This window comes from Lytechinus variegatus, chromosome 17 (genome assembly GCF_018143015.1).
Source record: "Lytechinus variegatus isolate NC3 chromosome 17, Lvar_3.0, whole genome shotgun sequence".
Classification (NCBI taxonomy): Eukaryota; Metazoa; Echinodermata; class Echinoidea; order Temnopleuroida; family Toxopneustidae; genus Lytechinus; species Lytechinus variegatus.
In genome coordinates, this window is record NC_054756.1 from 24,376,352 (window position 1) to 24,389,968 (window position 13,617).

At 35.3% G+C, this 13,617-nt stretch overlaps 1 protein-coding gene across 1 annotated transcript; it reads right to left on the reverse strand.

The window, feature by feature from the left end:
- Positions 1 to 1,098: 1,098 nt before the first annotated feature.
- On the reverse strand, positions 1,099 to 10,828 carry LOC121430584. The gene is made up of 9 exons (XM_041627902.1): positions 10,738 to 10,828; positions 9,395 to 9,610; positions 8,444 to 8,518; positions 6,329 to 6,631; positions 5,212 to 5,223; positions 4,625 to 4,675; positions 3,661 to 3,825; positions 2,991 to 3,078; positions 1,099 to 1,855 (listed from the first exon to the last, which is right to left on the reverse strand). The coding sequence occupies exons 1-9, from the start codon at positions 10,826 to 10,828 to the stop codon at positions 1,099 to 1,101; spliced, it is 1,758 nt and encodes a 585-aa protein (XP_041483836.1).
- Between the last annotated feature and the right edge of the window lie 2,789 nt (positions 10,829 to 13,617).

Below are 13,617 nucleotides of genomic sequence, written 5' to 3' on the forward strand. Positions count from 1 at the left end.
CATATTGTTTATACTGTACACGAAAAAACGTCATTTGTTTTAGAAAAATGTATTTTACAATCTTTATTATAAAAAAATGTATGAAAATATATATCAAAGATTAGAAAACAATTCTGAATAAACATATCAGTATGAATAATATATGAGTACTGATTTCTACCTGACTGCATAGTCACCCGTTCACCACGAACAAAATAAGTGTTTTAACATCTCCCAATACACTTTTAATATACAGCAGGTAAGAACAAAATTAAGTTCAATGTAAATTAGAAATGTTATTCATGCTTCGTTTCCATTTGCTATGTGTTTCTGTCATTTTGCATAATCATATAAATCTACTGCACAATCAGATAATTGATCCACTACACTTAGATTGGATCATTGGTATACAAATCATTATCAGATTGCATATACAGTTCAGCACATTTCGTCTTTCAGCGAGCTATAAGATATCAAGTTTCCAGCTATTCTGCATTAGGTATATACAAAAGCGGTTTTCTGTCAGAGCGTATTTATCTATTTGTATGATTAGTAAAATATGTGTACAACATGTACAAGGGAACCCCTTATTTCCATCATCATTCCTATTCCTTGCTGCAAGTTTGGTTGTTATGCTGATTCAAAATACATTAGGTGATCAATCATAGTAATTATCATGAAGGTGAAGTTATCCTTATGTTGGTAAAAAACGAAGATGAATTTCTCTTTCCTTCGCTACATTTTTTTATCGAAGATAGTTTATCGCCATGTCGGTATAAAATGTAGGTGATATAGCTTCTGATGTAAGATAAATTTTTCTTCGTACAGCATTCGTACAATGCTTGAAATTATTTATCTATATTCATTTGCACATATTTTGCAATAAGACATCTCCACATCTGGTTTCCTTTTGCTTACTTTTATGTCTTGAAGAAATATTGAATAGACAGGATAGTGTAGAGGGAACAAAAATGAGATGTGTGGATGATTTCGTACAAACTTTTAATTACCAAATGATGTAAAGATTAGTGTTATGACATTTCAAACAAAACTGTACAAGGAGTTTTCCCCCATTCATTTACCATGTTGATGTTCACTGTTACTTCAAACCAACACCTCTTACATAGCATATAATTCATTTTCAACCATATCCATTTCATTATACTGATCACCAGAAAATGAGTCATTAGTTTTAGCGTAGAGATCTTCGTCTCCGTCGTACCCATCCGGTTTTCCTCGGGATTTATCGGGCATCGCGTACAAACTGCCGACATCCTCCGAGGTATCATCCGAAGGGTTGTTCCGGTTTCCATTCTTATCTGGCATAGCATACAGACTGTCCATATCTTCCGAGGTGCCGTTTCGTCCGTCGTTCTTATCGGGCGCGGCGTAAACGACGCTCATTCTGTCGGCCATCTTCGCCGTGGCGGTTGGCTGCTTAGGATTTTCAAAAGAAGAATAGGGTGCAATTCCGAGATTAATTTCGTCGTAGCCGTCCTGTGCTCCGTTTCCGTTCTTATCTGGCGTGGCGTAAAGGACGCTTAATCGGTTGTCGCTGTTCTGCTTCACCGCAGTGGCGCCATGTGAAGCATATGACGTCAGTTCTGTGTCTGGGGTTTCATCCATTGTCCCCTCATATATATTCGATGATTTCCTGGGATTCAGATTTACAAGGAGAACGTTCTTGTCTCCTCTACAAGAATTCGCGCTACTGTGTGCTTGTGCCCCAGGTTGGTAGCTCCTTGCTGACGACGCCTCTGCCATTGCACCGTTGGGGATACCGAAGTCATTTATCTCATCGTATGCTGGATGCCTGCTGGCTGGAGGCAACGTCGTTCTTGGTGACGAGGCGATACTCTTTGTCCTCTGCTGGGCCCTTTAATTGAACATTGGATACAGTTATGGAAAAATAAGAAATATTCATAAAGGGGTATCCTACATTTTGTTCCTTTGGGGTTTTTGCTTTTGTTTTTATTATGACATTAACGACGTTTTAGTTACCACTTTACTATGATTTCTTTTGAATTACAAGGTTGGAAAATATCTGGTTGCTTAATTTTTCCATTAATGTACCAGTGTTTAAGAAAGACAAAAACATGACAAAGCAAAATTCAAGACTTGTTATCAAATTCAACTTTGTTTTTATAACAACTTAATATCGTAGCAATCTTATTTTAATCGCTAGAGGGTATTCATTTGTCTCGCAATCTACTATGGTCAACAAGGAAATTCGTGATCACTCTCGCAAAAAGTGTTCACTGGCTTTCTAGGAAATTCGTGATCACTCTCGCAAAAAGTGTTCACGAGCTTACAAGTTCACGAGCTTTCGAGTGCCGCTGCAACTCTTTATCAAGTGACACGGATTGTCCGATATCGTACTCTATTTATACTAACCTCCAAGACCGTACGCACAAACGCGAGAACAATACACTGTTAGAAATCCTTAAACTAAAAGAAGTTCCTGCAGCAGAGTCTCGAGAACACCTGTAATCTTACAGGAAATTGGTATTTGGTGTGTGTAATCTTACAAATTTCCTTAAATAAAACACTCTTTTCCCCTTTTTCTAACAGACCTGTTCTGTTAAATTGCAGAAAAATTCCTGTTTCATGAATTTAAAGAATGATTCTGGTATTGCTTTCTGCAAAATCTTCTTTTATTTTTCTGTAAAATCAGGGGTGTTTTTTAACAGTGTAGGTGGGCACTGATCTCTTGTGTGATTGGTCAGGAGTTATGCAAATAAGCCGGGGGTATATGCAAATACGCCGTGGGTGATCACGAATTTCCTAGAAAGCCAGTGAACACTTTTTGCGAGAGTGATCACGAATTTCCTTGTTGACCATAGTAGATTGCGAGACAAATGAATACCCTCTAGCGATTATTTCAATCCGCAATAATGAACCTATTTAGTATTAATCTTATTTTAGTATAATTTTACATGTGAGGAATTCTGACATTTATTCTCAAATCTATATTTCTTGTATTTCATGTATTAAGTAATATTGCTACAGACCTTCTCTTCCTGGTATACGCAACGGCGACGATGATTATGATGATGATGATAACAGCAGCAACACCTCCGCCAATCCCTGCATATAAGCCTGATTAAATCAACAACACCGATCATTCCACGAGATTATTCATTTAAAATGATCATTTTATAAGTATTCTTAATAGGGAACTGTGACAAACCTGCGTGAATTTACAGGTTCTCGAGTGAAGCCTATTTTCAAGCTTTGCTTTTAAGTCAGTTTAATTAGCCTGCAACATACATTTTTCACTCTTTCATGTATTGCAGTTCGATGGTTGTCAGGGGATTTCTCCATCATGAATAAGATTCATTAATTTCCCGTTACTAATTTGGTTGTAACCGGACTCGTGTTGCATTGGAATTGATTGGAACTTGTTGATGAGCATCATTTGATCACTGTTAACTTAACACAAATTACAACCATCATCATTATTAAATCATCATTAATATTCTATTAATTTTGTAGTATTATCATCACTATCATTATAATCTTCGTTATCATTATCGCTATTAGGTTTTGGTGTAAATATGATTTCTTGCTATTATGAAAGAAAGGGAAAAATCGGAGAAATGGTAAAATAACGAAAGCACAAGAAGTGTAGGAATCACGTAAATCAAATTTGTAAGGTGTTCATTAAACCAGTTGAATTACCTGTGCTATTTCCCACTGTGGGAAGATTGGACGTCCCTTCAGTTTTCAGAGATGATGAAACTGATGATGACGATGACAACGATGTCGAAATCACATTTTCGTTACTTGTTGTGGCGGTTTGGTTGGTGGAAGTTACCTCGGATGTCGTCGGTGGTGGTGAGGTAACTGTGTCAGATCAATAAACATTTACATTGAATTCAGGACCAAATTTTTCTATCATTATTCAATTGCTAGAAATACATAAGTTGGCAATTTGAGCTAACAAAGTAGCGACATGTTTATCGAGATTAGCCCCAGCTCATTGTACCATCATTGTAGATTAAGCATGATAAGGAGACACGATTATTTCTAGTTTAGATATTACTTGGTAATTTGTTCAAGTTGCATTCGAAAGGACCATGAATTCCATTGACGGCCATTTTTTTTTACAACAGTAACAATAGAGAATATTAAACAGCTGTCGTTTATGCAATTATACACTTTCCCTCACCCTAAGAACCATGTCCTTTTAAACAAATTACATGTAAAATCAACTGCATGCGCCAGATCCGGTTAAGTTATATCACACCCAGTTTGTATTTTTTTTCTGAATTATTTAACATTATAAAAGCTATGATTTCTTTGATTTTTAATCATAATGTTTGGCAATTTCCTCTGCTATCTGCATGATAAGTGAAATAAAGATATACAGAAATCAAGCACTGAAGTGATGGTAATTACAATTCTTGAATTGAATCTCAAGCATCATCAATTATCCTGAGATATGTAAACGCAAAAACATGGTAACCATGTATTGCTCTACTATATATTGTCTTCACTTGCCTGTATTTCGATATTTGCCACCGAAATAATTCATATCAATTCAGAAATCTAACTCTAATATTTCAAAACCCATATTTTTTTCTAAAAATGAAGATTCCACATATTATGAAGATGCATTTCCACAATAGGTAGGGAAACATACCAATTGATTCAGTTGGCGTATTCATCGTTGTCACCATGGCGGCTGGACATACTGTGATTAAAAAAGTTTTAAGGGAGTGAGACAATGAAATATAGTGAAGGAGTCTATTAACACTTCTTCAGTCGAAATGAATAGGAAAAATTATACAAAAAATGGCTAAATGTGAACGATAAAAAAATAATGAATAGGCGAACCAAACGATATCTGGCATTGATTGAAACGATTGTGTGTTCGTCTAGATTCCTTCTCATAAGCATGAGAAGCAGATATTGTATTGTATTTATTGATTTTCTGTTCACATAAAGAAATAAAATAGCATAACATTACAAAGTCCAATATATCACAAAGCATGTCAGTCATAATAATTCAAAGGAAAATAGAATGATAAATTAGAACTTAGCAACAAAAAACTGGCTTTGTCTAAAATGAATAACAAAAAACTAAAACAGAACTGATATATCCTTTTTTGGTTTGTAGATAGACTGGGATAAAAACAAATAAAAACATGGTGTATATTAAGTTTTAAGGCGATGTTTGATACATTTTTTTCTAAATTTTCGTTAATTCAGTGAATATGCTGTACTTACTGATGGATTTGCCTATACAAAAAAGATACATATACATAATTTTTGTTTATATTTTGGTAGACACCCCTCCCTTGAGATTCAAAAATATACAAACCCTGTGCCCGGTTCCAAAAAACTATCATTACGGTAGCTCCACTGGCGGGTCCAGGGTGGGGGCACAGCCGGCCCGTGCACCACCCCCCCCCCTTGAGAGGCACAATTTAAATTTGTAATGTAAAATACCGTTAAAACAGAGAAGTGTGCTCCCCCCCCCCCCCCGGAAAGTGAAAACCCCTTAATTTTGGGGATTTTTTTGTTTGTTTTTGCTACCTTGTCAAACACAAAGTGTTACCTTTATTTGAGTTAATTCGTTTAAATACATGGATATTTATGTTTAAATTTCACAAAGGCACTCTTTCAGAAAACTTTTCACGAATGCTTCAAACAAGTTCTCAAATTCATAATTACTCTACTATACATCAAAACAACTTTCGTATTCCTTTTTCTAAAATCAATTTTAATCGTAATTCCATCAGATATATCGGGGTAAAAGAATGGAATTCTCTCACTTATGATATAAAAAACAGCACAACACTCTCACGATTTAAGTTACTATCAAAGTCATTTTTGTTCAATTTAAACAATTCCAATCACACCCTGTAATTGTAATAGTATTTTATCATTTTTTTCTTTTTTTTAATCTTGTCTTTTCTTCTATTCTATTCGTGTTTCTGCATTGTGTGATGATGTGTGGAAGTATATGTTTGTTTATTTATAACCTTTTTTAAAGGTTTTGTTATCTGTGTATTTGTAGGGCCCCGGCTACAAGCAGTCTTGCTTCTTAGGGGTCCTGACCATTAAGTAATTCGTAACCTGTTATATTTTGAATTAGTTTGTTTGTATCATGTTATTTTTGTAAATATTTTGATGTCTTTTTAATGGTCACTAAATTGAACTAAAATAGTAATTATTGGACGGCAAAGTTACCATAATAGAAACGTTTATGCAACGGGGCCCAGAACCTTTATTAGGTTTCAGTTAAATCGAACAAAATTAGGTGCACCTTTATAGTAAAAGCAAGTTGATACACCCTTTCATTGTCTTGGGAATCAAAATTGAATTTAAGAATGATACTCACTGATAAAAACAGCTATGTATCCAGATCCACCACAACTCTCGGTAGGGTCTCCTGAGCATGGGAATTGGCAGTTTTTATCTGACATGTCTGGTCCTACTCCATGTTGAGTATAATTATCACTGCCTTCACCACAGTAGCATTCATTTCCATTTTCAACACCAGCATAAGTATAATTAGCTGTGATAGACTCGTTACAAAACTGGATGCAATATGTAATGGTAATCGATGAACTATTTTTCTGACTTTCGCCAGACAATGCCCTGGCATTCGACATATCCACAAAACATCCAAGATATCTATCACCTATATGAGAAAGAACGATAACGTTATAACATAGGATGGTATCTGCTTGTTTAAGCGTGTTGGACATTAAGGTAGTTAGACCTATCAGATATACGCATGATAGGGCAGAGCGAGCAGAAAATGAACAGAAATGTATTAAGTCACTCCCTTTCTCTTATAATTTTACATTCGAGATATTAAAGCGTGGTGGAAGAAATATAATATTCCTGGTATCTTTCCAATCAGTTTATGGTAAATACAGTAGTAACCATATGTGCGACATGATTGAATTCTTGACCAACTTATTCATTGTCCAGTTCCTTGAAATAATCATTACAAATCTGTGACAAGGATTTGGTCACCATGTACTTGGACGAAATGCTCAAGTCGTAAATTTGGGGAACTTGTTTGAAATCATTATTCAAGCCTATCTTTAGTTTTTGGTATCCCCCCCCCCCTTCAAAAAGTTGTGGTCTGAAAGGCATTAACTATAAAAACTTCTAATATTTTGGTTTACTATCGCACACATAGTTATAGAGAATGCTGAGGACATTTCCATTTATTTGAATTTCGGTTAAAAAGAGCCTATATAGCAAATGTCTTGCTTACGTGCCCGGGTCACGGGCATAGGTACTGTGACCGGGTATCGAACGCCGGAAATTCGGCCACGGCACCATTCATTGTATAGATATGCCAATTTTACATCGAAATTAAATTTTACCTGGACCCTTTCACAAAAAATATATATCTGCGTATTTTTATATTATTATATTATCTTTATATAAAAGAATTTCTCACCCATTAAATCGGCTGGAAATTTCAGGAAATTACCTTTTTCACTAGATTACTAACATTTAATTACTAAATTAAATAAATTAAAGGCCATGTCAAACTAATAATAATAATGGTTACATTATGTAGCGCTTTACATTGAAATAATTATCAACCCTGTCATAGGATCCATTACTGCTCCACACATAAAGTGCACCATCTCCACTCCCTGGGGAGTATCCCGGCCAGGCAACCATTTATCGATGCACACGTGCCAATCTAATCACATAGACGTTCACATGATACCTGGTATCCATTTAACACCTGGGCGGAGAGTGACAAACGTGGATAAGTGCCAAAGGACATTAGGGCCGGGTTGGATTCGAACACTCGACCCTTGGTTTAAGGGTCAAGTTATTAAAATATTAAAATAATAAGTGATTAAAATAATAACATTACCAAGAGAGTGTATTAGAATAAAATTTGAATCCTAAAGGCTGGAAAATGCCTGTTGTACAGGTAGTGAATCCTTTAAAGTTGCAGGCCAAATATATTCGTTTGCTTCATCCCACATACATTAAAACCTGTTTCGGAAGTTTATTGTAATATTCAATATATGTACCATAACGCAGATACCCTTTTGTATTTACATTCAATAGAATAATTATGCTTCTTTCATTGATCTTGATAACAATAAAAAATAAACTAAAATTTTATTCAACGAGAAAAGAGTCATTTACGCAAATCTGACAGAATCTGACAGAGGTGTTGTGGCTCAGTGGATAAGTCTCCGGACTGTGACACCACAAGGTCCGGGGTACAAATCCCACCGCAGCAGTATCGTCCTCTGGCAAAGCGTTTATATATATTTGCCACTCTCGACCCAGGTGTAGTAAATGGGTACCCGATAGGAAGAAATTCCTTGAATGCTCGATGCGCCCGATCAGGGTAGCCATGCTTAAGCCAGGGTAATAGTATGCAGCGCTTAGAAACATTTGTATTAAGCGCTATATAAATGATGCATATTATCATGTATTATTATTATTATTAACCGTTTAATACCGTGACAAGAAGCTGCTCCTGCTGACGAACATCCCGATGATTGTACGAGCGAACACTCAGACAGGCTAGTGTCATCTAAATAATAAAATAAGATATTATGACCATGATGATGTCGAACATAATCAGAATTTTATTTTTTTAATTCAATTTAATTCAGTTTTAGTCAATGTACAATACAACGAGCAATGCACAGTAAGCAGCATTCGACAGTTCAGCCATTATTCTTGAATGTACATGTCTGAAAAAAATATTTATTTGGATTTGCACATCGTTTCATGATAAAACGAGAGTAAAATTTGAGGTTGAGGATCACAAAAAGAATACTGACAAGCGCAGGAAATACCGTCAATTAAAGGAATGGTCCGGGCTGAAAGTACTAAATAGTTTAATAAATATACCAGTATTCACTGAGCAAAATGCCGAAAGTTTAATTAAAATCGTATAACATATAACAAAGTTATTGAACTTTAAAATTTAGCAATATTTTGTGAAAAACAGTCGTCATGAATACGCATTAGGTGAGCTGATGATGCCACATCTCCACTTGTTCTCTTGTATTTTATTATATGAAATTAGGTTTATTCAATTTTTTTCCTCCAAGAACTACAAAAATTTGATTGACAACTGATTTAGTGCATTAGATATTTATTGCTGCAGCTAATTTCATTATAAGGGAGACATATTATTCACACGAGTATGAAATAATGAAAAAATCATGATTTTATGTAATAACAGTGAATTCTACTCTATTTATTAAGATGTAAATATTTTCAGCCCGGACCACCCTTTTAGTGGCCATACAAAAGATTCCATTGACCATCGTCTTCAGAAGACTATGTTTGCTTGCCCTGATTTCAATTTCCACGTGACTAGGCTAGATATCCCTATCAGTAGTCCTGGTAGTAAGTAAGATTAATATTTAGCAAATAAATTTAACTCAAACGGCATTACTTTCATCACAAAATAACCCGTGGTTGGGAGTTGGATTCTGTCCAGAAAGCGTCTGCTGTGTTGCCCGGTTTGCTCCCTTGAATCCCAAATGTTGGCAGATAAGAATAACATCGGTGGTATCGAAATTAGTCCCACATACTGTCTCCCATGTCCCGTTGTCTATCTTGATCTCAATTGTTCCTTTATTAGAATCCGGTCCACCAACAAGTTGCACATCTATCAACAACAAAACGAGGGAATAAAACAGTTTTTTTATTATCTCGATCTCATTCAAGTTTGCAATCATTTTTCTGTATAATTCGCCCCCATGTATCAAGGTCTAAATGGGCAGACAAATATGCGCATTATATAGCAATCGTTTGCCGGTATACGTAGGGCAATTCGTTTACTCATTTTACCCCATTTCTGAATATCACAAAATCAAAGCACTGACACCAAAAAAATCATTTTTACCCTTTCCTTTCAACTCTGCAGCGTCCAAAAACTGAACTCAAGATTTAAGGTTTGATCACGTTGATGGAGAACCAGAACTTTCAATACTTTGAAACCATGTAAACAGATATCAGGACACTATTATCACCATTTTCATCATGTCATGTTTGCAACCCCTTTCTTTAAAAAATTGCATCTACATTCCAATTTGACAGGTACATCAGTTTACTGTGCAATCTTCAGCAGATTTTTTTCTGTGAATTTATATTATTTGAAATACATGAAAAACAAGTATTTTCTTAGCAAAGATAACTTTCTCGGTAAGAAACAATGCTATTTCATTTGAAAGATGGATACCCTACTACTTGTGACCTAAGTATTTTGAAATCTCGAAACTGGGAAAGGAGACCAGAAAATGCTCCCAATAAATTCACCATTATAATATATTTTGCAATACAAATTCCATCGGCTTCACTGGAATATATATTTCACAGTAAATTCGTGGTGCACGTGGTTTGGTGTATAGCCTTTTCAATAATTCAATTTACTGTCTTTTTCCCAAATAATTTATTGTGCCAACACATAAAGTTTTCTCCTTTTTTTAAGTTCGATAGTTATTTATATGTTTAAATGGACTCTATTTACCATAATTGTTTGACAGGGAACACTTTTATGTAATCAGTCGTTTATAGGATCGGCATCATCGCCACATGCACAGCTGAAAATCCTCTCTGATAAACCTATAACTGTTTTTTGAGGATTGCATATCCTACCAAGAGAAGGCAGCTCGTTGTTTCTCGAACCCGGTCGATTTGAGAGTCAACTGCCTTACTAACAATGCCAACTGAGCTATTTGCCATGTCGTTAAGGTGTTCAAAATGATGAGGTTTTTAATTCGGGTTTTTGCTTACCTGTTATGACGCTTACGCTGAACCGGCTCCAAAACATCACCAGGAACATAGTGGTTATCCGATTACGATCCATGCCGAATAGTGTTGCCATCACTGATGAATCTGGAAATTAATTGAAATCGGGTTAATCATCCAGGCTATTGCTCGATGATCTTTTGAAGATGAATTGTGGGAAATACAAGAATGTTGGTAGTGAACTAGGAGGTAGAATAATAAAGCAATATTGACTGGCCTCGGGGCGATACGACATATATCGCCAAAACTAGATTTATATCGCCCGAGTCGCAGACGAGGGTGATATCAATTTAGTGAGGGCGATATATGTCCTTTCGCCCCCAGGCCAGTCAATATTGCTATTATTAACCAAATCAGGCATCTAGAGCAAAAATCGTTATTAATCTAGATATTTTAAATTTTTAGAATGAGAATCTTAGTTTATCGTGTTGAGCAGACTGGGCCTCTGAACTTTACCATTGTGACGTAATTGAAATGATGCGTCCCTTGCCTGCTTTGTCTTAACTTGATTACCATTATGACGTATGACCACTGCGCGGTTCAAGGACGCGTGCAAAAACGCGTAGAATACCCGGATATTAGCGCTGCTTTTTATTGCCCGCTACATTTCCACGCATTTTCTCATTGACTTTCCTGAGCGGGCAATAAATTGGGCCCGTGGATAAACAATTGGAATTTTATTGACCGGCAATTTGATCCCAGTCTTAAGCAGGCAACAATGTTTGAAAGTTGCCCTGCTCAGATGTCTGATACGGTTAATAATTAAAAATAATAATAATATGACGTTGCTTGTATTGCGCGTATCACTACTCATGCATGGGCGTCTCTATGCGCTTAATAGAAAAATAGACAAAGAAGAGAGAGGATTAAAAGCACAATCCTAAAGAAAAATTATCAAACAGAAAAATGACTGTTCACAGTCATTGGTAAAAATTTCATTGAACAGTTATTGTAACCACTATTTTTTCGGTATATCATAAATCGTATTAATTTATTAGTCGTATTTAGGAAAAAGGAATCAAAAGAAGGTAATAACAATAATTATAATTACCATTTTATGTATGTTCCATCCCTTTGTCTTATTCACGACGAACGGGTGAGGACCCTCTTCCAATTATATCAACGCATGAAGGCACTTCGAGCTGTTATGATTATCAGTTTTGTGCTAGAGAATACTCCAAATTGTCTCGCTAGATTTCAATACATAGCTTCATGACACATGCATTCCGGAAAACTACCTCTTCTTGGTAGAAGGTATGAAGTATGTACCTGCTTTCACAAACTTTGTATCTCAAACGAATGTGGGATCCTGTCAGTACGACGTCCCTCTGCGCAAATTCTTTTTCGAGTTTCAAATACATTCCAGCGGTTATGGCATGGTTTTTCAGAAAGGACATTTCGGGAAACATGGCCTAAAGGCTGCCCTTTCTGGCACTCCTTTTGATGTCACAAAGGAACATCTTTGTTTGATTTCTATTGAGTCTACTCTACATTACTGATCAAATTATTGAATAATAGGCGATCAGAATCATTTTCAGAGCCAAGTTCCTCTTTTATGAACACATCCTATTTATAGAAAGTGTGATAATCTCGCTCTAACGTGTTTTATTTTTCTTAATGGTAAACAATCCTTATCCCAAAACAATAGTGTGTTTCAATTTATCCGTACTCTTGAATTGTTTTAGGATGTCATCGGATGTCATTCAAAATTATTCACAGAATAATTTAGAATTATTACTATTGAAAACTTTTGCTCTCCCCCCCCCCTCTCCCTCTCTTTCTCTCTCTCTCTCTCTCTCCCATATACATGATGCACATTCTTGCCATTATTTTCCATTTATTCAAGTTTGAAAGAACAATTACAAATAAAAGGTGAGTCTATTTCATTATTTTTAATGAATAGTTTTGTGATTTATTTGTGTCTTCTTGTCCATTCACGATATCATCTTTCAACCTCATAAAAATTACAATATGGAAAGATTTTTTTTCAAATTATTTTTTTCAATACATTATCAAGGAAGAAAGAGAGAGAGAGTAAACAAATGATCAATGTTCATGAACAACAATTGTATTTCCAAATATTTCACTTGCCTAAATTTAAAATGCGCATTTTTTATTTTTCTTTTCCAAAAAAATGTATTGCTATTATAAAGGATTATATTATTAAATGTACACATTTTACCAACTAAATAACCCCCCCTCCTCTCTCTCTCTCTCTCTCTCCTCCCTCTCTTTCTCTTTATTTTCTCTTTTTCATCTTTGAACCAAAATTTTCGAATGAAACAGAAATGACAAAAGTAATAAATGTATCGTATGTGTATAACATTCGAGTATGAAAATTACATACCTTGAAGTCATAAACCATGTGGGCATTGAATTTATCTTATAAACACAGTGGGACAAGCCAGAGTACATCGTACAAAATCTAAACCAAAATAAATTTTAGAAATCTTTGTTTCATATGACTACCATACACGTATGATTTGTCAGTGACGACGAGGTCTAATGAAACTTCCATACATGATATATGCAAGAACATATTTGACAACCACAGTCCCATGCTTCCTTTGATTGCCGAGAAAAAAAGGTATTTTATTTATTAATCTATTAATTTCGTTATGTTTACCCAGGGTAACCCCATCAGTGAACTAAACATTGTTTTTTCTTAGGGACCCTGCATACAAATAACAAATACATACATGCAATAAATACAAACAATGAAAAAATATCAAATAAGAAAATATGTTCAAAGAGACAAGCAACATGCAGGACATACACACAGTCATACTAAACATTGCTAAAATACATGTGTGTATGTAGAACAAAAATGAATATATATATATTGTGCATATGCAAATCCATGTA

Excerpts from the sequence above, each read along its gene's own strand:
- LOC121430584 (XM_041627902.1), bottom strand. The coding sequence starts at position 10,828 with ATGGCAACACTATTCGGCATGGATCGTAATCGGATAACCACTATGTTC. Across the intron at positions 6,632-8,443 it reads AGGAGCAGCTTCTTGTCACG|GTGATAGATATCTTGGATGT; the intron begins GTATTAAACGGT and ends TTTCTCATATAG. Across the intron at positions 3,826-4,624 it reads TACGCCAACTGAATCAATTG|TTACCTCACCACCACCGACG; the intron begins GTATGTTTCCCT and ends GATCTGACACAG.